This window comes from Panthera pardus, unplaced genomic scaffold, assembly GCF_024362965.1.
Source record: "Panthera pardus isolate Hobbes unplaced genomic scaffold, ASM2436296v1 HiC_scaffold_11, whole genome shotgun sequence".
Classification (NCBI taxonomy): domain Eukaryota; kingdom Metazoa; phylum Chordata; class Mammalia; order Carnivora; family Felidae; genus Panthera; species Panthera pardus.
The window spans coordinates 70,925,002-70,952,870 of record NW_026526666.1 but is presented as its reverse complement, the minus strand read 5'-3'; the positions used below and the strand labels follow the sequence as shown (position 1 = coordinate 70,952,870).

Here is a 27,869-nt window from a genome sequence, read left to right as displayed (position 1 = left end):
TGCAATCCCTATCAAAATACAGCATTTTTCACAGAACAATAATCCCAAAATTTGTGTGGAACCACAAAAGACCCCGAATAGCGAAAGCAATCTTTTTTTTTTTAATGTTTATTGATTTTTGATGGGGGGGGGCGGCAGAGCGTGAGTGGGGGAGGGGCAGAGAGAGAGGGAGACACAGAATTCGAAGCAGGCTCCAGGCTCTGAGCTATCAGCACAGAGCCCGATGTGGGGCTCGAACTCACAAGTTGTGAGATCATGACCTGAGCTGAAGTCGGTCGCCCAACCAACTGTACCACCCAGGTGCCCCATCAAAGCAATCTTAAAAAAGAAAAAGAAAAAGAAAAAAAACCAAAGGTATCACAAATGCAGATTTCAAGTTATACTACAAAGCTGTAGTAATCAAAACAGTATTGGACTGGCACAAAAATAGACACATAGATCAATGAAACAGAATAGAAAGCCTAGAAATAAATCTATGATTATCTGGTCAATTAATCTTTTTTTTAAGTACTTATGCATGAGAATTTTTAAGTTTATTTATTTATTTATTTATTGAGAGAGAGAGAGAGAGAGAGAACAAGGGAGGGGCAGAGAGAGAATCTCAAGCAAGCTCCACACTGTCAGTGTGGAGCCTGACATGGGGCTTGAACCTATGAACCATGACATCATGACCTGAGCTGAAATCAAGAGTCGAATGCTTACCAACTGAGCCACCCAAGCACTCCTGGTCAATCAATCCTTGACAAAGGATGCAAGAATATGCAACGTGAAAAAGACAGTCTTGGGGTGCCTGGGTGGCTCAGTTGGTTAAGCGTCCCACTTCAGCTCAGGTCATGATCTCCCAGTTCATGGGTTCAAACCCCACATTGGGCTTTGTGCTAACAGCGCAGAGCCTGGTGCCTGCTTCAGATTCTGTGTCTCCTCTCTCTGCCTTCCCCAGCTCACATACTCTCTCTCTCTCAAAAATGAATAAACATTAGGGCACCTGAGTGGCTGAGTCAGTTAAGTGTCAGACTTCAGCTCAGGTCATGATCTCACAGTTCGTGGGTTTGAGCCCTGCATCAGGGTCTGTGCTGACAGCACGCAGCCTGGAGCCTGCTTTGATTCTGTGTCTCCCTCTCTCTCCGCCCTTACCCCACCCATAGTCTCTCTTTCTCTCTCAAAAATAAATAAACATTTTAAAATTTTTAAAAAAAGAAATAAACATTAAAAAAAAAAAAGAAAAAAAAAGTCTCTTCAACAAATGGTGTTGGGAAAACTGGGGAGCTACAAACAAAAGAATGAAACCAGACCACTTTCTTATACCATACACAAAAATAAACTCAAGATGGAGATGTGAGGCCAGAAACCATAAAAATCCTAGAAAAGAACACAGGCAGTAATTTCTCTGACATCAGCTATAGCAACACTTTTCTGTTGTTGTTGTTGTTTTTTTTAAGCAACACTTTTCTAGATCTGTCTCCTGAGGCAAGGGAAACAAAAGCAAAAATAAACTATTGGGACTACATCAAAATAAAAAGCTTCTTCACAGCAAAGGAAATAATCAACAAAACTAAAAGACTAGCTACTGAATGGGAGAAGATATTTGCAGTTGATATATCCAATAAGTGGTTAATATCCAAAATCTGTAAAAAGCTTATAAACTCAACACCAAAAAATAAATGATCCAATTAAAAATGGGCAGAAGACATGAACAGACATTTCTCCAAGGACAACATACAGATGACCAACAGACAAAAGAAAAGATACTCAACATCACTCATGACCAGGGAAATGCAAATCAAAACACAATGAGATATCATCTTACTTCTGTCAGAATGGCTAAAATCAAAAACACAAAAAACAAGTGTTGACAAGGATGTGGAGAAAAAGGAACCTTGTGCACTGTTGGTAGGAATGCAAACTGGTGCAGCCACTGTGGAAAATGGTATGGAGGCAGAACTACCATGTGATCTAGTAATTACACTACTGGGTATTTACCCAAAGAATACGAAATCAGTAATTCAAAAAGATACATGCACCCCCTATGTTTATGGTGGCATTATTTACAATAGCCAAAATATGGAAGCAACCTAAGTGTCTATTGACAGATGAATAGATAAAAAAGATACTGTATGTCTATACAATGGAATATTACTCAGCCTCAAAAAGAATGCAATCTTGCCATTTGCAACAGCATGGATGGATCTAGAAGGTATAATCCTAAGGAAATAAGTCCAAGAAAGACAAATACCGTATGATTTCACTCAAGGAATTTAAGAGACAAAACAAATGAACAAAGGAAAAAAAAGACAAACCAAAAAACAGACCCTTAACTATAGATAACAAACTGATGATTACCAGAAGGGAGGTGGGGGGATGGGTGAAATAGGTGATGGGGATTAAAGAGTACATATATCATGATGAGCACTGAATAATGTATAGAATCAATCACTGAATCACTATTATTGTACACCTGAAACTAATATAACACTGTACGTTAACTATACTGGAATTTAAAAAAAAGAAAAGAAAATATGTTTACCACAGACAGTTCAGTTGAAAAGATTTAAAAGATATTAAAATAAACATTAATGACAATTTTAAAAAAGAGAAAAAAGAAAAAGAAAGGCATAAGATCTAGAAAGAAATGGGTATAAAGATGATAGCAAGTCCCAAGGTGCCTGCTGGGCAACAGTCTAGAGAATAAGCAATACAAACTGGAGCAGAAGAATCAAGAGCTCCAGGAGAAATGTTGGGGGAAGGAGGTTTGATGAAAGAATTTTTAGATTTCCAGATGTGTTTAGCAGAGTGGAAATTCATATTCAGAAAAATTTTTTACAATTTTGGGAGCATCTGGGTGGCTTAGTCAGTTAAGCATCCAACTTCAGCTCAGGTCATGATCTCATGGTTTGTGAGACCTCCACATTGAGCTCTCTGCTGTCATCACAGAGCCTGCCTCAGATCTTCTGTCCCTCTCTCTGCCCATCCCCCACTTGTACTCTCTCAAAGATAAACATTAAAAAAGAAATGAAGCAAGTTGAGCACTTACTTGCCTTAAAAAGAAGAAGAAGAAGAAGAAGAAGAAGAAGAAGAAGAAGAAGAAGAAGAAGAAGAAGAAGAAGAATTTTACAATTCTGTACAAAGCTTTGGTAAGAATTTGTGGTATATAATAACTAAGCAAATGAAAAATTAGGCAAAACACAAAAATACTGTACAAGAAATAAAATGTAATTATAATACATTACTTGGCCTAGTAGTGATTATATTCAGTCATTATAATATACATGCTGAGCTTTGATTTATTTCTCAAGTTTTAAATGTTAATTCCAGCATAGTTAACACACAGTATTATATACATTTCAGGTGTACAACTACTTGATGGTTTGAAAGAGGGTAGAAGGGAAAGATATTAAAGATGACTCCTAGGTTTTTTCACCTAAGTAATAATGGTAGTAACAACAAGTCCATTTGCTGAGATGGGAGAGGTCTAGACAGGAAAAAATGGTGATGGGGTAGAAAAATAATCAATAGTGGTCCATATAGGGGTGCCTGGTTGATTCAGTCAGTAGAGCATGCGACCCTTGATCTCGAGGTTTGTGAGTTCAAGCTCCATGCTGGGTGTAGAGATTACTTAAAAAATAGTGGTCTATAATAGGTGTTCAATAAATGGTAGCCACTGTTTACATTAAAAATCATCTTCTACTATATCTCAATTATATCTCAATAAAAATAAATTTTTAAAAAATCATCCTTTTGGGGTTGTACTACTTGATTGTCCACAGACAATGGCATAAATATTACTGAAGATTATTCCATATTTTATTTTACAGAATTGTCCTACTTATATTGAATTAGAACTTACACACAGTACTAAGTCATTAAACCTTCTACCTTGACACAGAGAAGAGAAAAAAATGTTAACCCTCCTTTTCAACATGCTAGTGTTATAAAATTTGCTTTGAGGGCTATATTGAGACCCTTTCACCTAGTTACTCACTAGAATTACAGGATAATTCTGTAATTTATAATTCTGATAAAATCAGAAAGATCTACTTTAAGCCAGTATTATTTGAGAGGGGATGGGGGAAAGAAAGAGAGCATGAGCATGTGCACACATGGGAGGGGCAGAGAGAGAGGGAGGGAGAGAATCCCAAGCAGGCTCTGTGCTGTTGTGGAAGAGCCCAAATGGGGGCTCAATCCCACAAACTGTGAGATCATGATCTGAGCTGAAATCATGAGTCAGGGGCTGAAGTGATTGAGCCACCCATGTGTCTCTAATCCAGCTTTTTAAATGTTTCCAATTTATTCTGGAGCACACACGTGCACACACACACAGACACGTACACAGACACACACACAGGTGCATATACACCTGAGATACAATATTCTTTAAACCTGATCATTTACAAATTATTCAACATTGGGGCACTTGGGTGGCTCAGTTGGTTAAGCATCCGACTTTGGCTCAAGTCATGATCTCTCAGTTTGTGAGTTTGAGCCCAGTATCGGGCTCTGTGCTGACAGCTCAGAGCCTGAAGCCTGCTTCAGATTCTGTGTGTGTGTCTCTCTCTCTGTCCCTCCTCTCTCTCTCTCAAAAATAAACATTAAAGAAAAAAAAAAAACAATTAAGAAAACCAAATTATTCAACATTAATCGAACATGGATTTCTTTTTTTTAATTAAAATAATTTTTTATTTTAGATAGAGAGCAAGCAGAGGAGAGGGGCAGTGGAAGAGAGACAGAATTTCAAGCAGGCTCCATGCTCAGTGCAGAGCCCAATGTGGGGCTTCATCCCACGACCCTGTTACCATGACCCCACCTGAAATGAAGAATCAGATGCTCAACTGATTGAGCCACCTAGGTATCCCTCAATGTGGATTTCTAACCACTGATCTGGTCCATTCCCCTAATTTAATGAAAGAAAAAAAACAAAGCCTAGAGGTCAAGTAACTTGTCCAAGAGAATACGATTAGGAAATCATGGAGTTGTGTTAAGTACCTATGACAAATAGTGGAAGATAAGGCTAGAAAAAACAGATTAGACCTTAACTGTCAGTCTAAAGGATTTTCAACCCAATTCTGAAATAAAAGGTTTATAAGAAATAAGTTATACAATTAGAGCTGTGTATCAGGAATAGAGAAAGGGGGTCAAAAAGATAGGGAACATAATTCATTCCAGGAAAAATTCAAGAGGCCTGAAATGACAAATATATAAAGGAAAGAACAGATGCAAAAGTCTTTGAAGATCTAGAATCAAGAGCATATTAGCTTCTGGTTAGAAGCAATGAATAAAAAGAATAAGTAAAGATGACTTCGGGATTTTCAGAATGGGTAACTGGAAAGACAGCTATCTTAATAACTGAGACTGGAAAAATATCCTGCCATATTCTCACAGGATTAGCTGATACTTATCTGTTTCCTAGATGTAAAGTTTACTTCCCAGGGAGACTGGGAGATAACAGTGTTCTATTTCCCTGTATTCACCATGATATTGCCTAGCACAGGTCTGGACTGAATAGTTCCAAGTAAATATTTGGTGAATTAAAAGCATATTCTCCATTTTAACAAAATGATAACCACATTGCTATAAGTGGCTTTTGAAGAGGAGCTAAAACAATTCTGAACAAAAATAAGTAGACAGAAAAATAAATTCAGAATGTAGCCTAAAAAAAGGAAGCATGAGAATATAAATAAGGCATCTAAAAGAAATGCTAAATTTCTCGTGGCATGAAGAATAACAAAGAGGTATGAAAACAAATCTTGGTACAGGTCCTCAGAAAGACCACTGGGGAATGGAAGTTAGCAGGACATGGAATTGGGTTACAGATCTTGAGCATAAGACTTCCTGGCATAAACAACCTTATTCACAAGAGGCCCAAACAATCAGTCCATGCAGTCAACAACAAAGTACTTTATTGTTCCTTGTTCTAACTGATAACTTAGAGCAACTGATGATAAAAGAGCCAATCTTAACTGTAGCCATGTATTAAAAAAAAAAAAACACATATATACAAACAAAATATACACACCTACTGCCTCTATGATTTAGCAGGCATTCTTTTCCTTCCAACTAGAAATCTTAGGAGTGAGAAAGATAAAAGGAAAAAGAGGGAGTAGGGAGGCTGGGGTCAAGAAAAAGAGAAAAAAAGCTGCAAAAGTTCAGCTCACTCGCTCCTGCTGGGCACAAAATAGCTGTGCCAGCACAGGACCAAGGCATGCCCAGAGGATTAGATGCCAACCATCTGGCAGGTCATACAGATACCGTCTTTTTCAAGTAGACTTTCCAAATCACTAATGCAGTGATTTCTGACCTCTTCTTTGATTTCAAGCAGGAGACCCTTTCTTCAAAATTCTTATACACATGTTTAACATAAAACAGATAAAAAAGTGAAGCTGCCCTGGCTGGATGAAACATAGGAGGGAACCAAAAGCCTCCTCTGCTCATCAGTCTCCCCCCGGGGGTCAACCTCTAAGGAGGCAGGTCTGCGAAAAACCTAGGGTTCTGAGAGATGGATTTTTCCCAATTTAAATCTAATAATCTCAATTTCAGGGAAAACCTTGGTTCATAATTCTGCCTCAGCTTCTGCATCTATAAAGGAGAGCTTGTTAAGCGTCACAGCTTGAAAACAGCCTAAAACCCTTATTAACAAATAGTTACAAAACATTTAAATTACAAGCACTTGGATGGCTCAGTTGGTTAAGTACTGACTTCAGCTCAGGTCATGATCTCACGTTTTGTGAGTTTGAGCCCCGAGTTGGGCTCTGTGCTGACAGCTCAGAGCCTGGAGCCTGCTTTGGATTCTGTGTCTTCAGCTCTCCCTGCCCCTCTCCCACGCACACTCTCCTTCTCTCTCTCAAAAATAAATAAACATTAAAAATTTTAAATTATAAAAACAGAGTATTAATAGTAAATTTCTAAGACAAATAGAAAAGCATTTAAGAAATAAAAATTCTAAGTATTTTGAGAATGACACACAGTCATGCTTAGTTTGATATTTAAGGTAGCCTAAGGAAGTATAATAGATGCTTCTATTGCTATAGTGTTCCTCCTAATAACAAAAGTCAAGAAGACCCTGCTTCCTCTAGGCCACTGGTAAGATAATTTCTTTTTGTTGTATTCAAAATATATAATAAAAGTGAAAGCACAAAAACATGAAAGATATAAACAACCAGAAGCTTCTTTTTAAAAGTAATCTACAAGAGCACCTGGGTGGTTCAGTAAGTTAAGCATCTGACTTCAGCTCAGGTCATGATCTCATGGTTCCTGTGTCCGAGTCCGTATTGGGCTCTGTGTTGACAGCTCAGAGCCTGGAGCCTACTTTGGATTCTGTGTCTCCCTCTCTCTGTGTCCCTCCCCCACTCATGCTCTGTCTCTCTCTCTCTCTCTCTCTCTCTCTCTCTCAAAAATAAAATAAACATTAAAAAAATTTTTTTTAATAATCTACTTCCAGGGACATCTGACTGAGTGGCTCAGTCAGATAAGCACTAGCTCAGCTCATGAGATGGAGCCCCACATCAGGCTCTGCACTGACAGCCTGCTTGGGATCCTCTCTATCTCTCTCTTCCCCTCCCCCACTATCTCTCTTTCTCTTTCAAAATAAATAAATAAAACTTAAAAAAAATAATAAATAAATCTATTTCCAGGCTTTTAATGACAATATATTTGAAACAGATGGCTTATACAGAACAAAAAGAGTCATCATCAAGAGTGCAAAACCACTATGGTTAACAATAATTATAATAATTTTCATGTATTTTATACTTTCTGTGGATTATAACAGATGCAAAGGCTTTTATAAAGTATCTCATTTGTGGCCTACTGCCAAATCAAGAAGAAGTTAACATTATCTTTTATATATTAGAAAACTTAGCTGAGTGCAAAGAAAATTATTACTAGTTGAAAGTTAAAAGGGAGGGGTGTGTCATTCCTGCACAATGGAACCAAAAAGAGATAGGCTAAGTAAGAAAGATCAAGGGGACATCTGAATAGGAATAGTATCACTGGTCTCATCACACATTTCTAGGCTGGAACATAAATATTAAGCAAAACAAGAGTAAAGATCTAGGTGGATTCTGGCCCGGTATTTTGCAATACAGTAGCCAGTAGTTTCATGTAGTAATTTAAATCAAATTAAAAAAATTCAGTTCTTTGTTTGCACTAGCCACATTTCATACAATGCTCTTTAGGCACATGTGGCTATTGGAAAGCACAGATAAAGAACATTTCCACCACTGCAGAAAGTTCTATTCAAAAGCATTACTCTAGGAAAAAACCTTTGAAAGTATTAAAACCAGCAGCACTCAATAAATGTTTGGTGAATGAATGAATGATAAGCAACAGGCTTCAATGGGCCATTAAAAAAAAAAAAAAAAAAAAACTAGGGGCACCTGGGTGGCTCTGTCAGTTAAGAACCTGAGTTCGAACTCTGCATGGGGTGAGCTGGAGCCCTGCTTTGGGATTTCGAGATTCTCTTTCTCTCTCTCTCTCTCTCTCTCTCTCAGCCCCTTGTGGGATTCTCTCTCATTGCCCCTTGCTCACTTGCACTCTCTCTCTCTCTCTCTCCTCTCTCTCAAAAACAATAATAATAATAAAAACTAGCCAGAGAAAAAGAAACTAAGAATAGTAGCTAACATTTACCGGGCACTTAACACAAGCCAGATACTCTTCTAGGTGGTTTATATGCACTAATTTAATTAACCCTCAAACAACTTCATGACATATTTACTGTCATTACTCTCATTTTATAGATGGGAAAACTAATACTTGGACAGGTTAAGTAACTTTCCCAAGATCCAGGATTTGAATCCAGTCAGCCAGATCAGGAATCTAGAAACTTCATTTTTAATCATACTATACTATGCTATTTCTATTATATAACAACTGTATTTTAAGTTTTTGCTGTGCTAGAATAAAATTTATTTAATGTCATTCTTCCCGTGCATTCACCAGTCAAGTTTACATAAAGAAAATAAGAAAAGTAGTGAAATAAAAGACTGGCAAAAAATATACCAAATGTTAATAATAGTTTGATCCCTACACACTGAGATAAAGAGCAATTTTTATTTTCTTGTTTTGCTGACTGTTTTCTAAATGTTCCATAGTGATGATGTATCACTTCTATAAAAATGAAAAACAATAAAAATATTATTTTATTTTTAATGTTTAATTTTGAGAGAGAGAGAGACAACATGTGCAAGGCAGAAAAGGGGCAGAGACAGAGAAACAGAAGATCCAAAGCGGGCTCTGCACTAACAGCTGAGAGCCCAATACAAGGCTTGAACTCATGAGCTATGAGATCATGACCTGAACCAAAGTCAGATGTTTAACCAACTGAGCCACCCAGCCACCCCTAAAAATATTTTTAAGCAAGATGAAAATATGATCAGCTTAAAATCAAGACTTATACAATCTCACTCTCAAACATTATATAGGCCCCCTAACTGATCTCTTGGCCATGAGTCTCCCTAACACTAAACCATTCTGAATTTGCCATCAGTTACCTCTGCCATGTTAGTCCATGCTCAGAATCCAATACACAGAGGATAAAACATACTGTTTTTGGCTTTATGCAAGCCATTCTTGATTATTTTTATTACATTTCCACCTTTATCTACCAATAGTGTTCTGTCAAATCATCAATTCTTCTACGAGAAGAATGGTAGAAAGAGCCCAGGCCTCAGAGTCACAGACCTTGGCCAACACATCATCTCTTACCCTCAGTCCCTTCAATAGTGATTAGTTGTAAAGATTAAATCTTTAAATAGGTAAAGTATCCAGCATACAAGCCTTCAATAAATGGTGACTTTCTTACTATTGTTATTAACCAAATGGGTTTTTATTCACTAACTCCTCAAAAAGCTTTGCACTTTTACCTCTGTGTTTTATTACTGCTTTGCTTCTATTTTCTGAGTTCCTTCCCGATCTTCTAAAAATCCTTTTAAAATTCAAGTTCCAGTCCCAGTCAACCTCCTCCAAAAAGGCTTCCCTCACTCTGCCAAGCTAATATGATCGCTCACTCCTGTGAACTTCTATAGCACGTAGAGTTTATTCTATGCAAGTGGTGGTGTCCTAGATGATTTTATTAGTTCTCTTTTCATATATGTAAGTCCTACATTCCCAGTTAGAGTCAAACTCTTTCCTACTAGCAGGCATTCCATTTTATATATGTCTTTATACTTTTCTGGTGTCTCACAAATCACCAGGCTTATACTAAATGCTCAAAAAAATATGTTAATCAGATTTGTGCATTGGGAAGAAAGTCATCATAATAAAAATACTGGCTGAACATTTTTGTAGTAGACTAGGAAGCCAACAATTCTATATAAAGGTAGAAAGTTTAAAGTAAACAGTATAATCCAATTCCATAATATACTATCACTGACCAAACATGTAAGTCATACTTAAGCTGTATGATTCCTTTCCAGTCCAATGTAAATATTAGCAATAAATGACCCTAAGTAAACAGCACTTTTAACTTCTTAAAGTGTCTTACACATAAACTCTATTAAATATATATTGACTCAAATTGTCTTATTTGATTTCATTTGGAAATACACTCACCTCACTAAAACAAAAATCAAGATAATTTGAGTGAGAAAGATTCAGATACTGATTACTAGAAAGTGAGGATCATATAACCTTATTTTATATAATATGAATTCTCCTGTAAAAAGGTAAACTATTGGGGTGCCTGGGTGGCTCAGTCAGTTAAGCAATTGACTCTTGATTTCTGCTCAGGTCATGATCTCATGGTTCATGGGATCATGCCCTCTGCCAGGCTCTATGCTGGCAGTGTAGAGCCTACTTGGGATTCTCTCTCCCTCTCTCCCTGCTCCTCCCCTACTTGCACTCTCTGTCCCTCTCTCAAAACAAACATTAAAAAAAAAAAAAAGTAAAAAAGGTAAACTATGTCTTCTCCAGTGCTAAAAGTTAAGGGTAGATAGCCTAGGGGCACTCTTTTATTTTTATTCACTGATTTAATTATGATATCTCATAAAGCAATTAAGAAAATTAAATAACAACAAAAAGAGAAAAATCTTTTCTCCTTGATAAATTACTAATTTAGTGGGGCACCTGGGTGGCTCAGTCGGTTAAGCATTTGACTCTTGACTTCGCCCAGGTCATGATCTCACAGTTGGTGAGACTGAGCTCAGTGTCAGCCTCTGAACTGATAGCACAGAGCCTGCTTGGGATTCTCTGTCTCCCTCTCTCTGCCCCTGTTTGCACTCTCTCTCTCTCAAAATAAATAAATAAACTTAAAATTTTTTTAATTACTAATTTAGCAATAGTAAACAATTGTTCTAGTGAGCTGCTTTTAAGAATAAAGCAAGTTGAGAGACAGAAGGAAGTTGCTTTATTAAATGCAGTTACAGAAAATTAATTCTCAATAGGTAGAAAAATACCTATAGCACAGCTAAATCCTAGCAAGACAGATTCAGCACAAAATTCCGAATCCCTTTTTACAGCTATTAATGCTATTCTAACAAGCCTCCAATAATGTTCCAGCTTTCTCACTAATCCTCAAAAGAAAGGAAAAGCCATTACCTAAGGATGTTGGGATGGGAGAGTCTATTCATAAGCTGAACTTCTTTCAGCATGTTTGCCCGGTTACTGCTCAATGTGTTCATCTTAAGAGCCATCACCTGGCCAGAAGCTCGATGGCGCACCTAGAAAATAAAATAGAACAAGAGAAGGGTTCAAGGACAGCAGTTAAATATGAGGTCAAAGTCTCCACATGTAAACATGCCAAGATGTTTTAGTGCCAGTTTAGATAAAATAGATATACTTCAGGATGTTTTCCTGTAAACTGATCACATTAGGGTCTCACTTCCATTAATGAAGATGGATTTATTCCATCAAAGAGCAAAACTATTTCACATTAAGCTGGCCAGAAAAACATTGTTAATAACACCTCAAGAAATGGAAGCTTTTTTTAATACCTTAGAAAAAAATGGGGGAAATTTATTAGGCTAGTTCCTTATGGTGAATATTGCTGAGTCTTAGGACACTAACAGGAAAAAGTCCCCTTTGTGGAATTTTAAGTGTGCACAGAAAAGATATATGCATAAGCCTTATATAACACTTAAGGAACTATAAAACTATCTTTATAGGACACTAAAGCCACATCCTCAAAATCTCCCCCAAGCAGCATGTGTGTGTGCATCTGTGTGTGTGTGTGTGTGTGTGTGTGTATACGCACACATAAGTATATACATGAAAAAAAGCATTCATGTTAAATATAGAAAGAAGTCAGTGGACCTTTTAGGGATAATATAGTGAGCCAACCCAAAGTACCTTATAATCACATAAACATACTCAAGTCAGATACAAAAAAACATGGGTCACACCATTCACACTATTACCCGTACACACAGAGGAAAGTCTACTTCTAAAACATTTATTCTCTACAGAATTCAATATATTTTGCATGTAAAAATATTGTTTTATAATTTCAATGCACACTCCACAGTTTCCAATAACTGTAATACTTTACTCACAAGAAAATTAACTATGTTTTTACCCTCTAAATGTCTCAGTAGTAGCAAAAGGAGACTACCAGAGAAAATATTTTGTCTTACCCAAAAGAAACTCAATTATTTACTGAAATGTGTTTTTCCTACTGAGAAATTATGAATGAGGCAGTAGAAAAATTACCAAGTACCAAGGACCTCCTTACTCTCTGGTTAAAAAAAAAACATTTCAGATCTGGCACAACAGAGACTTGCTATGCAAAAATGTCATCGTCCTATGGACTTTGAGTATTCTTTTAGTATATTGTAATTGACCAAGTGGAAGTTTCAGGAGAAAATATGACAACCTACTTAACTCTTCAATCTACAGAAATTCCTTGAAATGACAACAGCCCCAGAATTTCAGCATATCTATTAGTACAGGACAGACATAACATTTTATCTTAAGAGTTCAAAGAAACAATGTTTCAGATCAGCCAGACATAAGGGAAAGAGGAAGCAAAACACTCAGAGCCACAGGCACCCCGGTTAGAAAAACTGAGGCAGAACACTGGCTGTCTCTCCCCTCTTCTAGATCTCTTAGTGAGATTTGGAACCCAACTCTCTTCCTAGTGCATCAATGATTCTGTTGTCATGTATCTCGTGATTGAAGAAAGAGAAGTGACTTTCCTTTTCAGATCCTGCATGGATAAGTTAAAAGAAACGTTTATATACAAAGAACACACTGACAGTATTCTTCCAACTCTATTTACAGAAGACATCTGTGTTTTAATAAGGGCTCTCCATTCTGAAAGCTATTCTTCTTTTTTCATCATCTGAAAACTATCACTCGGAAATTTTAACAAAATGTGAGCTTTTAAGAAAGTTCGATATTAAAACAATGTGAAATTCTAGGATGAACAATCTGTATTTCAAACTAATCAGAAAAAATCCTATTTCCTTAAAACAGTGGACAAGATGATGAACATGTTCATAACTCATTGCATTCTATCTTTCATCTGCATAAAATACTTTCTTCTAGCACCTCAAATTCTACTTACCTTTCAAGACCACACCCAAATGTTCCCTCCTCCCTGAAGTCTTCTTGACTCTCTGGGAATCATTTATTTGTGGTTTCCATCTTTATGCCACCTCAGAACAACATTCATAACACTAGTATACCACTCATCACATGGTTCTGTACATAAATATCTCCTCACCAGTCTATAAAGCATCTTGATACCAGGATCTATACTGTATCCATCTTTGTCTTGCAGTGCCTGGAAGGCCTGGCACATCATAAGGGCACAGTGAAAACAATGGCAATAACAGTTAAGTGAAACTTCTAATATACTTTCTATATATTATCTAAGGGCCAGTGAATCATTTATTCAGGTGAATTATTTGGGCAGAAGTGAGCCAGGAGTAATTTTTTTTGAGGAGGGCAGGGGTTGGGAGGAAGATTCAAATGGAAAAGAAATATAAAACTTGGTAAAATTTTTTGGGGTTTACCATCTAGAAAGGGACAAATAATAAGCTATATGGCGAGTCAGAGAAGAAAGACAATGAAGAATAAAACACAGCACACAAAGTATTTATATAAATGTTGAAATGTTGACAGAATGAGCACTTAGGCAAAAACTTCATGGAACTTCAATGAAACCTCAAAAGATTAATAGACATTGATAGATTTTTAAAATACAGATTACAGTTGATAAAGGAAGAAAAAAGTATCGTTTAAATATAGAGGTCCACAAAAGATGGGGTACCTGCCTAAATGTAGGAGGATCTTCATTCCAAGTTTCTAAAACTACAAAAATTAATTACCCTTCAAATAGACTTAGATTTTCAGAGTTAAAAGAAGGTGCTTTTTTGCTTCAGTATGTCCTCTACAGATAGATCATGGTTACTATTAATAAGAATATTCCTAAGAGAGTGACATCTTTAACTACCTTGGAAAATAAATGCTAAAATGGTTGCTGCTAGGGGAGAGAAATGGGAGGGATAGGTAAAATAGGTAAAGGGGATTAAGAGGTACAAAATTCCAGTTATAAAACAAATGCGTCAGTGATGAAAATCATAGCACACGGAATATAGTAAATGATATTGTAATAACATTGTATGGTGACAGATGGCAACTATACTTATTGTGGTGAGCATTTCATAATGTATATAATTGTCAAATCACTATGTTGTACACCTGAAACTAATATAATGTCAACTATATTTCTATCAAAAATTTATTTTTTAATGTTTTTTAACTTATTTTTATGTTTTTTAATTTATTTTGAGAGAGACAGAAACAGAGTATGAGTAGGGGAAGGGCAGAGAGAGAGGGAGACACAGAATCTGAAGAAGGCTCCAGGCTTTGAGCTGTCAGCCCAGAGCCCGAGGCGGGGCTTGAACTCATGTACCACAAGATCATGACCTGAGCCGAAATCAGATGTTTAACCGACTGAGACACCCAGGAGCCCTCTATCAAAAATTTAAAAATAAAAATATTATTATAAAGGGTAAGACCTCAAAAAATTAAAAATAAAATTGCCACATGATCCAGCAGTTCTACTTCTGGGTATGTACCCAAAAGAATTGAAAGTAGAGTTTCAATTTGCACACCCATGTTCATGGCAGCATTATTCACAAAGCCAAGACGTATATGCAACACAGGTACTCACTGACAGAGGAATAAACAAAATGTTTATTTTGTTTCTAGAATGGAATAGAATGGAATGGAATAGAATGGAATATTATAGAATTGATATGGAATATTATAGAATGGAATATTATTATTTAGCCTTAAAAAGAAAGGAAATTCTGACACATGCTATAATACAGATGAACCTTGAAGTTATTATGCTAAGTGAAATAACCCAGTCACAAAAAGATAAATACCATATGTTTCCACTTACTTGAGGTACTTAGGGTAGTTAAATTTATACAAACATAATGTAGAATGGTGGTTGCCAGAGGCTAGGGGAAGGGGAGGGATTTGGAGTTGTATACTGGGTATAGAGTTTCAGTTCTGCAAGATGAAGAGTTCTGGAGACTGGTAGCACAACCACGTGAACTGAATTATACACTTAAATATGATTAAGATGGTAAATCTTGTATGTACTTTACCATAATTATAAATAAATGAAGAGAGGGAGGGAAGAAAAGCAAGAAAAAAGAAAGGGAGAAAGAAGATAACAGAAGAGAAAATCGGTACTTCTCCTTGACTTTTAAATTCATCTGATGCTACCACAGGATCTTCAAATCTACTTTCTAAAGAAGAGCATAGCAGAGTGGTGAAGGGCTCCAGGTCAGGAAATGAGCAGACTGAATACAACGTTTTAATACTTACATGATTAGAATGACTTCTCTGTGAAGACTTCTACTGTAAAATGAAGAGAACAATAGTCTCTATCTCCTAGCACGATTATGGAGGACAAAATAGTGTTATGTTAGATAAATGAGATAATGGATGCAAACTAACACAGAGGTTGGCCCAATAAGCATTCAATAAATAGGTATTGTTTTTAATAAAAATAAGAAAGTATAGGGGCGCCTGGGTGGCTCAGTCAGTTAAGGGTCCGATTTGGGCTCAGGTCATGATCTTAGTGATTTCAAGCCCCGCACCAGGCTCTGTGCTGACAGCTCGGAGCCTGGAGTCTGGTTTGGATTCTGTGTTTCCTGCTCTCTCTGCCCCTCCCTTGCTCACACTCTGTCTCTGTCTCTCTCAAGAATAAATAAACATTAAAAAAATATTTAAAAAAATAAACTATATGCTCATAAGAATTTAGCATATCAGGTGAATTTGACATAACACAGAAAATACTATTATAATTTTAAGTGAAAAACAGTAGTATATATAATTGCTGTATAATACCCCCAAGATTACTTATATACTACAAAGGGAAAAATATGTCTTTACAATGGAGAGATCTGCTGGTTAGCACCTTAACCAAGGGGTTGGTCACATTTAGCATTACCAAAAGTGAAACACCTGGCATTGTCAACTTTCTGATGTGATGTAATATACATACTGAAATGTTTAAGTCAAATCTAATCATAAGAAAACAATTAGACACATCCAGAATATCTAAAAGACAACTAGACAATCCTCTCCAAACAAAATGTGGGGGAATATTCTAGATTAAGTGACATTAACAGACATAACCCCTGAAACGAAATGTATGAAACCTTGATTTGATTCTGGGTTCAAAAAAGCTATAAAAAACTTTTTGTTGGGGCCCCTGGCTGACTCAGTTGGTAGAGGATGTGACTCTTGATCTCAGGGTCATGAGTTCAAGCTCCATGTTGGGCGTAGAGCTTACTTAATTAAAAAAAACAAAAAACACCCACCTTTTGCTGGCAAATAGGAAAACTTTTAATAGGAACTGTATATGAAATTATTTTTCTGAATTAAGGTTAATTGTCTCAGTTATAAATAATGATACTATGGCCTCGTAGAAGAACGCATTCTTAGAAGATATATACTAAAATATTTATATTAAAGTGTCATGATAGCTGCAATTTGCTTTCAAGTGTTGTAAAAAATATATATATATACCAATGGGGCACCTGGTTGGCTCAGTTAGTAGTACAGCATGTAACTCTTGATCTCAGGATTGTAAGTTCAAGTCCCATGTTGGGTGTAGAGATGACTTTAAAAAATAAAATAAAATCTTAAAAAAATACAGATAGATAAAGCAATGTAGGAAAACATTAGCTGGCAAATCCAGGTGAAGGGACTATAGGGGTTTTATACTATTCTTTCCATTTTCTATAGATTTTTATTTTTTTAATTAAAACATTTTTTTAATGTTTTATTTATTTTTGAGAGAGAGAGACAAAGCATGAATGGGGGAGGGGCAGAGAGAGAGGGAGACACAGAACCCGAAGCAGGCTCCAGTCTCTGAGCTATCAGCACAGAGCCCGATGCAGGGCTCGAACCCGTGAACCATGATATCATGACCTGAGCCAAAGTCGGATGCTCAACCGACTAAGCCACACAGGCACTCCCAATTTTCTATAGATTTTTAAAGCTTCCAAAAGTTGGAAGAAACAAGTAAAAATTTTATCTTATTTTCTCCCATAAATTTAGCATTAAGAAATAAAGAACAGTTTTTTAATCACACACAAAAAAAATCCTGCATATGATATATGCCCAAGCCTATGCTAAAACAAAAAGTGGAAGTAAGTTTATCAAATGTTAATAGTGACTGTCACTGGTGGTAGAACTAATATCAATGATTTATTTTCTTTTACTTTTCTTCATTTTCCAATTCTTTCACAGTATATTTGACTAAAATTTCTAATAGAAAATATAACTTTTCAACTTCAATTTATATTAATTTTTACCTAAATAATACATGCATATATTTTCTTTGTAACACATTAAAACAATATAAATAAAAATAAATAAGTCCCTTTGACTATCCGATCCATTAAATGCAATCTTCTGTGTTCATTCCAAGTAGTTATTGTCTCAAGCTTGATGAGTACCCCTCTAGGCCTTTAAAAAATGCACTGACAACACTCCCTCAATACATACACAGACACACAGACACACACACACACATTAGGAAACAGAGAGCATGGCATCTAACTGCAGACAAAATTAAAGTTTTATAGAACAGAGGCTTATATTCACATGTTCAAAAGTCCAAGTACCCTGCAGGTTTTAAAGATGTTTCAGTAATATACCAAAACAAACAAAAAAGCACAGATACAATCAAATAACAATACTAAGTCACCAGAAATGTCTGTGTACATAAGAGTTTCTCTACCAGCATGGTAGTATTCTAATGAGTAACCCCCATCATCCCACAGTTCTTCTGGATAAAGTATGAACAACGGGAAAATTAAAGGAAGAGGCCAACCAGAAGAAAGAGAACTATATAAAGGGTGAGCAGAAAAATTGAGAACTGCTACTTAGAATGAATGATCGCAGACACCAAGAAAACATTCAGTGGCATTAGGCAGGCAACTATCAAGAACAGAGTTTCTCCCCTTGATCAAAGATTCAGACCCTAAAACTAATATCTGAGTTGAAGATAATTTCCAGATCTGCAAACAAGAGTTACATATCACAAACTAAAGTCCAGTCAAGTGTGTACATGCAGGCTGGAAGTGACCGATTACCTTTCATTAGTCTTTTCAGGTACAAATAGTAACAAATATTATCATCCTCTATGCAAGGCACTGTGCTGGATGTTGAGAAGCCTATAGATCAACACTAGGCATCAGCTTGTCAGGTCTTCCAGTAATCCATGCCCCCAAATCACAAAGTTACCTTGTTGCTCTCCAGTTTAAAATTCTTCAATGGCTCACTGATACTTAAGGAATAAAGTCCAAACTCCTTAGCAAAACTAAATTCATCTACTGCTCCCTGTCTATCCCTGTGCCCACTCCTCCCCCTATCTTTACCTATTATATATTTATATTTGTAATTCTTACAAATGCATCACACTCTCATACTTCCTTGCCTTGACATATACTATTCTCCTTGCCTTGATGCAATCCTCACCTCCTGAGCCCAATACCAATCTCCCTACTAAATTTCTTTCAATTATTCAAGATATAGAAACATCACTTTCCCTGGGAAAAATCTCTTTACTTCAAGAAAAACTGGATGCTCCATTCTGTGTTTTCTTACTACTCTACCCTTAATTATCTGTATTACAGAATTTGCATTACATAATTTGCATATCGTATTACAGAATTTGCATATTGCATTTGTATGTTGGTAGTCTACCTATCTTCTATATGTCTAAGAGCAGTCTGGGTTCAAGATGGCAACATAGGAAGACCCTGAACTCATCTCCTTCTATGGACACATAGAATCTACAACTACAAGGGCGCCTGGGTGGCTCAGTTGGTTACACTTCCGACTTCCACTCAGGTAATGATCTCACGGTTCATGGGTTCGAGCCCCGCGACAGGATCTGTGTTGATGGTCCAGAGCCTGAGGCCAGCTTCAGATTCTGTGTCTACGTCTCTCTCTGCCCTCCCCCACCCATGCTCGCTCTCTCTCTCTCTCTCTCTCTCTCAAATATAAATAAACATTTTTAAAAATCAGATTAAAAAAGAGATTAAAAAATCTACAACTACATATGAATAATTTCCCATATGCTTCAAGCCAAGAACTTGCCCCGTTCATTTTTCTATCCCTGAAAGAGTAGTTCAGCTTTCTTCCACACCCCACATACACACCTTCTGACATGTAGGACTTATTTTTATATGGGCAATCTAGATTTTTGTCAAAAATCATACAAAGGTAAGCAGGAAAGAGAAACATGACAATAATTATATAACTACGAACAGACATTAGATTTTTTCAAATAGAAAAAACAAATTACAGGTTACAAATACAATCCTATGTCCATTAGCTATTTCTATAGCCCATTTTTATTCCATTCAAATAAGCATATTAACACACAAATGAGAGTGACAGTTAATATAGGGGTACCTCTAATTCAACTCTAATTTATATTTTTAAAATTAAATTATTTGCATATGTTTAATAACAAATCACATCCCATATATTCACTTTTAGCAGTGTGGTATAAAATCAAGCTAAGAATCCCTTCTCTGGCACAGTGCCTTTAGTTTAGCATTTAGAAATTGCTCAAAAAATATTTGCTGAATTTAAATAGTTAACTTGAGTCAGGAGGCTTAATTTCTAGAGCAAATGAGAAACATAAACCTCTGACCAGTTCAGAGAAATAGTAAGGAGAGAATTAAATAATAATTAGGACAAGAACATAAGAACTGTCACAAAGCAATTAATCATTAAGTTAACTGTTAAATGAATGGCTTAGGACTTCCAGTCAAGAAGTCACAGTGAATATACAATAAGTATACAGTAAGCTGGTATAGCAATGTAAGTATTAGGCATATGCAGTGTTTAAAGCAATAATTTTCAATAGAGGCTATAACAAGTCACTTACGAGGCGTTTTTAAAGTTTTTAGATTAAGGTTTTTGGTTATAACAATGACTGGGGGCAAGGAGTGTTGCTGGCCAGAGATGCTAGACATCCTGCAAGGTACCAGGACAGTACTGAACAAGGAAGCATTGTTCTATGTGCTGTATGAAATTCAAATATCTTGCTAGACATTCATGTAAATGAAGAACATATATATGTATTATTACCTGAACTTGGATTCTAACACTATTTGACAAAAAAAAAAAAAAAAAAAGTCATCTTGCATGGTTTTAATATATACTAAATTTTCTAGAAATACAACTATATTATGAATTGAGGAAAAATCACTTCTTTCGTTATGTTCAGAAGAACACATGAAGAATTGGTCAACATTTCAGAAAATCAGACCACCAGTAGCAATGCTGCTCCTAGTATTTGAAGTATAGTATAGTCGTATAGTATTTGAATCCTATACAACTGTATTGTATTATACAATATGTATCAGAACCCATTTGTAGTTTTTATACTCACAATGATTTATTTAGCCTTTATTTTAAAATATCACCTATCCTGGGGAGCCTGGGTGACTGTCAGTTAAGCATCTGACTCTTAGATTTCGGCTCAGGTCATGATCTCATGGTCTTGAGATGGAGCTCCATGTCAGACTCCACGCTGTTAGTGTCTGACTCTTGATCTTGGCTCCGGTCATAATCTCACAGTTCGTGAGTTTCAGCCCCACATGGGGCTCAACACTGATGGTGCAGAGCCTGCTTGGGATTCTGTCTCATTTCTCTCTGCCTCTCCTCCGCAGGTGCTCGCTCTCTCTCTCTCTCTCTCTCAACATAAACTTAAAATAAAATATCAACTATAGTGGCACCTGGGTGGCTCAGTTGTTGGACCACCCAACCCTTGATTTTGGCTTAGGTCATGATCCCAGGGTTAGGGGATCAAGTCCCACAGTGGTCTCTGTGCTGAGCATGGTAAGAATCTCTCTCCCTCTGCCCCTCTCCCCTGCTTGTGCTCTCTTTCTCTTTCTAAAAATTAAAAAAAAAAAAAAATCAACCATAAATTAAAAGCATATTTTTGCTTTGCTCACAAATAAATTTATCAGTGTTCCTACTCTGCCAAGTTTTTTCCCTCAATGAAACATTCAAGATTAAATGAATATTTTACAAAGAAACACTGATAAAGCTGGCAAAGATATATCATACCTCGTTCTTTTCTCTCCTTCATCAATCTGTAATTTGCCTTGGCAAGCTATCGCTATTTCATTTGAGGTCACTGTCCTCTTTCCCTTATCACATACAAATAAGTCTAGTCCATTAGATTTTTTTGGTCTGTTATACTTTTTTTTTTTTAATTTTTTTTTCAACGTTTTTTATTTATTTTTGGGACAGAGAGAGACAGAGCATGAACGGGGGAGGGGCAGAGAGAGAGGGAGACACAGAATCGGAAACAGGCTCCAGGCTCCGAGCCATCAGCCCAGAGCCTGACGCGGGGCTCGAACTCACAGACCGCGAGATCGTGACCTGGCTGAAGTCGGACGCTTAACCGACTGCGCCACCCAGGCGCCCCTGTTATACTTTTATTCTAATATCCACTGGTATCTCTGCTCTTTAATTTTTCTTCTTGCATGGAATGGCTTCTGTCTTCTCTTAAATCTAAAACTAATCATTTGTGGGGCGTCTGGGTAGCTCAGTTGATCAAGTGTCTGACTTCAGCTAAGGTCATGATCTCACGCTTCGTGGGTTCGAGCCCCACATTGGGCTCTGTGCTGACAGCTCAGAGCCTGGAGACTGCTTCAGATTCTGTCTCCCTCCTTCTCTGCCCCTCCCCCACTCACGCTCTGTTTCTCTCTTTCTCTCAAAAATAAACATTAAAAAAAATTTTTAAACCAGTCATTTGTGAGAGGGTAAAAGCATCAGACTACTTCATTAAATTTTCTACAGTAGTCAGGCCCCAAATTTTGCATATTGAAATGTATATTTTTACTAATTTAATTTTCTTTTACTTCTTGTTTATCATAGAGTTAGGGTATCATGTTGATGCTTTATAATTATGAACAACAGTAACCTAATTACCTATCAATTTCATTTCCAAGGTAGTCAGAATTCATTAAAAAATTGTTATAGTAGCAATAATATAGCTATTATTCATAGCACTTGCTTCGTACTAGACTCTGTTATACTGTATATATACACGTGTATATATACAGTATAACACGTGTATATATACACGTGTATATACATATACATATATATATATATGTATATACACACGTGTATATATATATATATATATTAACTCAATCCTCAAAACAATTCTGGGATGTTGGTATTATTAATGTCTCCTATTTTACAGCTATGGAAATTGGGCACAGAGAGATTAAAAGGACTTTCTCAAGATCCTACATCTAGTAAACGAGAGAGCCAGAATTTGAACCCAGATAATGGAAACATTAGGGCTAAAATGCTTGAGAACAACTAATCTAAGGGAAAAAGCACTGCATGCACCCTACAAAACTGCCAAGAAATAATAATTATGACCTTGTATGTATCTAACAACACAGACTTGTAATATATAAAACAAAAACTGACAAAACACAAGGCAAGTTTAACAAATCCACAGTCTTCATGGGATTATTTAACATACCTCTCAGAAACTGAAAGTTCTAGAAGATAAATGAGTATGGATATAGCACTTTTTTTTAAAGTTTATTTATTTTGAGAGAGAGCGGAAACACATGTGCATGAGCATTGGAGGGGGCAGAGACAGAGAGGACAGAGAGAGAATCTCAAGGAGGTTCTGCACTGTCAGTGCTGAGCCCAAAGCGGGGCTCAAACCCAGAAACCATGAGATCTTGACCTGAGCCGAAATCAAGAGTTGGATGGTTAACAGACTAAGCCACCCAGATGGCTGATATGATACATTTTAATAACAAAACTGATATGCTTGATTCAATCTTGTCCCAATCAAGGTAGGCTTTATTTATCTTTTTTTTTTTCAAGTCCATATGAAAAAATTGACCAAAATGCCTGGATCATAAAGGAATTCTCAAAAAATTTCAAAGAATGTAGTTCCAAAACCACATTCCCAGACCACTATGAAATAAAATTAGAAGTCAACAACAACAAAAAAATAATTAAAAACAAGCATAGTAGACAACACTGTTTATCAACATCTATTTTCCCCCTCTTCTTGACTTATAGGACCTCAGTTAGTTGGCAATGTGCTTGGTTAATTAAAACATTCAGGGCGCCTGGGTGCTTGGTCGGTTAAGTATCTGACTCTTGATTTTGGATCAGGTCATGATCTCACAGTTCATGAGTTCCAGCCCTGCATCAGGCTCCGCACTCACATTATAGAGCCCTCTTGGGATTCATCCTCTCTCTCTCTCTCTCTCTCTCTCTCTCTCTCTCTCTCTCTCTCTCTCTCCCCCTCCCTCCCTCCCTCCCTCCCCCGCTCTCTCTAGAGTAGCCAGGTGACATAGTACTAAGTAAGGAGATATAAGTGGGAATTGCTAGGTAGGGATTCTAGAAACGTTTCCCTGATGAAATTGCCCTTTATCGTTTTTATAGACTGGAGCAAAGACGTAGTGCTTGCATCAAGAACAGCTACCTTATAACCAAAAGGCCACAAACTACACACTAAAGACAAGGAAACTAGAAGCTTGGTTTGTTGAGGACTTCCTTAAGCAGCTGCACAGCATAGGCATTTCTCAAGATTTCTTGAGAAAAATTTGAATAAGCCACTGTGTTCAGGTTTCTGTAACATACTGCCAAAAACAATCCTAACTGATTTGCAAAAAAGATTAAAAATAAATGGGTTAGGGGCACCTGGGTGGCTCAGTCAGTTGAGCCTCCAACTTCGGCTCCAGATGTGATCTCACGGTTTGTGAGTTCGAGCCCTACATCAGGCTCTGTGCTGGCAGCTCAGAGCCTGGAGCCTGCTTTGGATTCTGTGTCTCCCTCTCTCTCTGACCCTCCCCTGTTCATGCTCTGTCTGTCTCTGTCTCAAAAATAAACATTTAAAAAAATGTAAAAATGGGTTAGAGTTCAACTAAAAATGCCATATAAAAATATAAAAATAAAGATAAAAACAAAAATTAATGAAATAGGAAACAAAGAAACAATTGAGAGATTCAACAAACCAAAAGCTGACTTGGGAATACAAAAAACTAATAAACATATCTGCAGTGACTCTGGATCAAGAAAAAATCTTTTAGGGGCGCCTGGGGGGCTCAGTCAGTTGAGCGTCTGACTTCAGCTCAGGTCATGATCTTGCAGTTTGTAAGTTTGAGCCCTGCATTGGGCCCTATGCTGACAGCTCAGAGACTAGAACCTGCTTTGGATTCTGTGTCTCCCTCTTTCTTTGCCCCTCCCCCACTCTGTCTGTCTCTCTCTCACTCAAAAATAAACATTTTAAAAATTAAAAAAAAAAGAAAGAAAAAATTAAAAGAAAAAATCTTTTATTGTCTAGCTCCTGCCTATCTCTCTAGATTCATCAGAGTTTTGCCATTCCTTTACATGCATCCACCAGACTTAAACTAAATCAAATTTCTCACCGTTCCTAGAATATTCCTCTGCGCCTCCACATATGCTTTTCCTACTGCTTGAAATGCCCTTTCCCTTACTTGTCCACAAGACAAGCTCTATTTTCTCCTTCAAGAAAACTAAAGGGTGACTTCCTCTATGAAGCCTTCTCTGACCCCTTCACACAATGTTTATACTGGTGCCCAGTATTATATTCCTTAGTCCCCTATGCATACTTTCACACACTTAGCAAATATGTATTGAGTAATTTCAGGCTCTTGCTAAAGTTCTATTTTAGCAAATACTGTGTTTTAAATATATTTCCTATCTTCCATCCTAAGCAAAGAGCTCTTTTAGGGCAGGATTTTATTCCTCTATCCCTAACACCTAGCTCAATGTCCTACACCTAATGAGTATTAACTAAATATCTGCTGAGTAAATAAATGAATAAGGTGGCAAATTGCAATGTTTGTCACATGCTGCAACAGAAGTAGCAACAGAGTGCAATGAGATTACACAAAAGGACAGTAACCAACTCTCTCACTCTCACTGACGCAAAATAATACACTCTAGAATCAACTTTTTGTAGTATCTTTCACGTGCCTTCACATATATCATATCATTTACAGAAATACTTCCACGAGCTGAGTGAATGCAAGTTGTACAATACAACTTGTGTGCTTCTAGTTTTTGTCCCCCATCTCCCCCCCCCCCCCCCGCCGCCGAATTATCAATTAAAGTGAAGGATCTTGGCAGGTATTTCTACACAGCAATATGAACACAGTAAAATTTGCTACCTGATAAATTATCACTTGTCACTGAGTGCTGAGCTTGGCCCACTGAGACATCTACAATATTCTTTACTACTTAGCCCAACTTCCCACAGCAGCTCTAGGGGAAATATTAAATGTACTGAAAAGGGCCAAAAGCTCCAATCATATATTGCTGTGTGTGAACCTTAAGTGCACATATGATACACAGTGCCTCCTATAAAATACATCATTTCCCCTCCACACCAGCCAAACACCAAACCTCCCCAGGAGAGCTCCCGCTCTGAAACCCCCAGTATCTCAAAGAGGTTACAAAACCAGATAAATGCAACAAGGAACACAATAGGAAATTTAGCAAGAAGTAGTTTTGACAGACAATAAGGCTATGCAACAAAGACAATTACCAAGGTGCAAAGCCCTAAGTTGCACTGGACTGTTATCACCCTCTTTCTCCACACTTTTCAATGCTAAACTCCTTTAAAAAGGGTGGTGGAAGGTGGGGAGGGAAGTTTGTTTTCCTCTTTATACCCTCTTTTGTAAATGTCTGTAACACGGTGTCAGCTCTTTGGAATTTATGTTTGGTAGCTCTGGCAGCTTCCTTGAACTTTACGAACCTACCTCTGACTGCTACTTGTCTCTTCTTCTTCACACCCTCCCCATGTAAAGATACTTAAGGTTCAAGCCTTGCTGCTCTAGTGTCTCTATCCACTCTTTTCCTGGACTGTTTCTAACACTGACAACATTTTCTGATGGTTAAAAATGCACTCAATTCCTGAAAGAAAGAAAGAAAGAAAGAAAGAAAGAAAGAAAGAAAGAGAAAGAAAAAAGAACATTTTAAAAAGCGCTCAATTCCTATAAAACACTGCTTTCATGCCAGAGTAATATTGTACGATGAAGAGTTTTCTCTACATTTGTTCTTCTTTAATCTCATTCTTCATACTGAAGGTTATCTTAATTCTCTGACTATATGGGGCAATTTACTTCTGAAATGGCTGATCTGACACAATGGGACAAACATGGACAAACAAACACACACACACACACACACACACACACATCCACACACATCTTGCTCACTGATGTTTTGGAGTTTGGGGGTGGGTTCAAATTACTCCCAGAACTCATTACTTTGTTCCTCCAAACAGCTTTGGTATAAACAGACATTGCAGTCAGAGCAATAACTCTAAAAACTGGTACTAAACAGTACCAGAGATGGCTAACGGGCTTACTCCTAACCTTCACACTCAGGTAGAACATTCACTACCTCACATCATCCTGTCTACTTCTTAGTCATTTTATAAAAGCTTCCTTATACACCTTCAAGACTATAGAACTTAACTCTTCTCTGACGCTGTGACTATGAAAACATGCAGTCATTACATATTGTAAGAACAGGATCACACGTAGTGTTGCTGAAAACACTTTTTATGGTGAGGTCTCAGACAGGCAGATGGAAAAGCACAAACACTGGGTGGCTCAGTCAGCTGAGTGTCCAACTCTTGATTTCGCCTCAGGTCATGCATGATCCCAGTATGTGGAATTGAGCCCTGCATCGACTTAAGATTCTCTCCCTCTCTCTCTCTCTCCCTCTGCCCTTCTCAACCACTCATGTTCTCTCTCGAAAAGAAGAGAAGAGAACAAACACAACTATGAAAATATAGACAATTTGAGAAAAATCCTTGAGTTTCTATAGATTCAGGTTGTGACAATGATCACATTTGAAAGAGAAAGGATTCAGTGTCTTGAAGATCTCACAAGATGTAGTTGGAGAGACTAAAAAATTGTAGGCAGTTGGCACACTAAGACCGCTGCAGCAACACCAGCATTTTGAGACCCAGTATCTTACTTCTCAAAGTAGATAAAACCACCAGAGAACACAAAAACTTTACCTTCCCAAGCACAAAAATAAAACATCTCAGAACAAAGTAACATTCACATACTAAAATGTTCCCCTTACTTTCTTTATACCACAACTGTTAATACTGTTACAGATTTAGAGTTTGCATGACAACTCCATGTGCACTAAATAATAAATGTATAACCATGAATGTGAATAAATCAATTTTTCAGTACCCAAGCAGATGGCAGATATCTGGCTCTTTTAGTTTGTAAGTTTATTATTTCTTACAGCTTGGCATTTCCACATAATGCTGTCAATTTGGGAAAATATAAAGGGGGAGAAAGTAGGAACTTTGCCTCTTTTTTTTTTTTTTTCTTGAGAGAGAG

At 37.0% G+C, this 27,869-nt stretch overlaps 1 protein-coding gene across 3 annotated transcripts in view; it reads right to left on the bottom strand.

Moving 5' to 3' along the window:
* TESK2 (testis associated actin remodelling kinase 2) overlaps positions 1-27,869 on the bottom strand; it is a 132,003-nt gene that overhangs the window by 55,685 nt on the left and 48,449 nt on the right. For all 3 annotated transcript variants that reach the window (XM_019449498.2, XM_019449499.2, XM_019449500.2), the window contains one exon: positions 11,527-11,648. In XM_019449498.2, the coding sequence (XP_019305043.2) occupies positions 11,527-11,648 (122 nt within the window). The remainder of the gene's footprint in view (positions 1-11,526; positions 11,649-27,869) is intronic.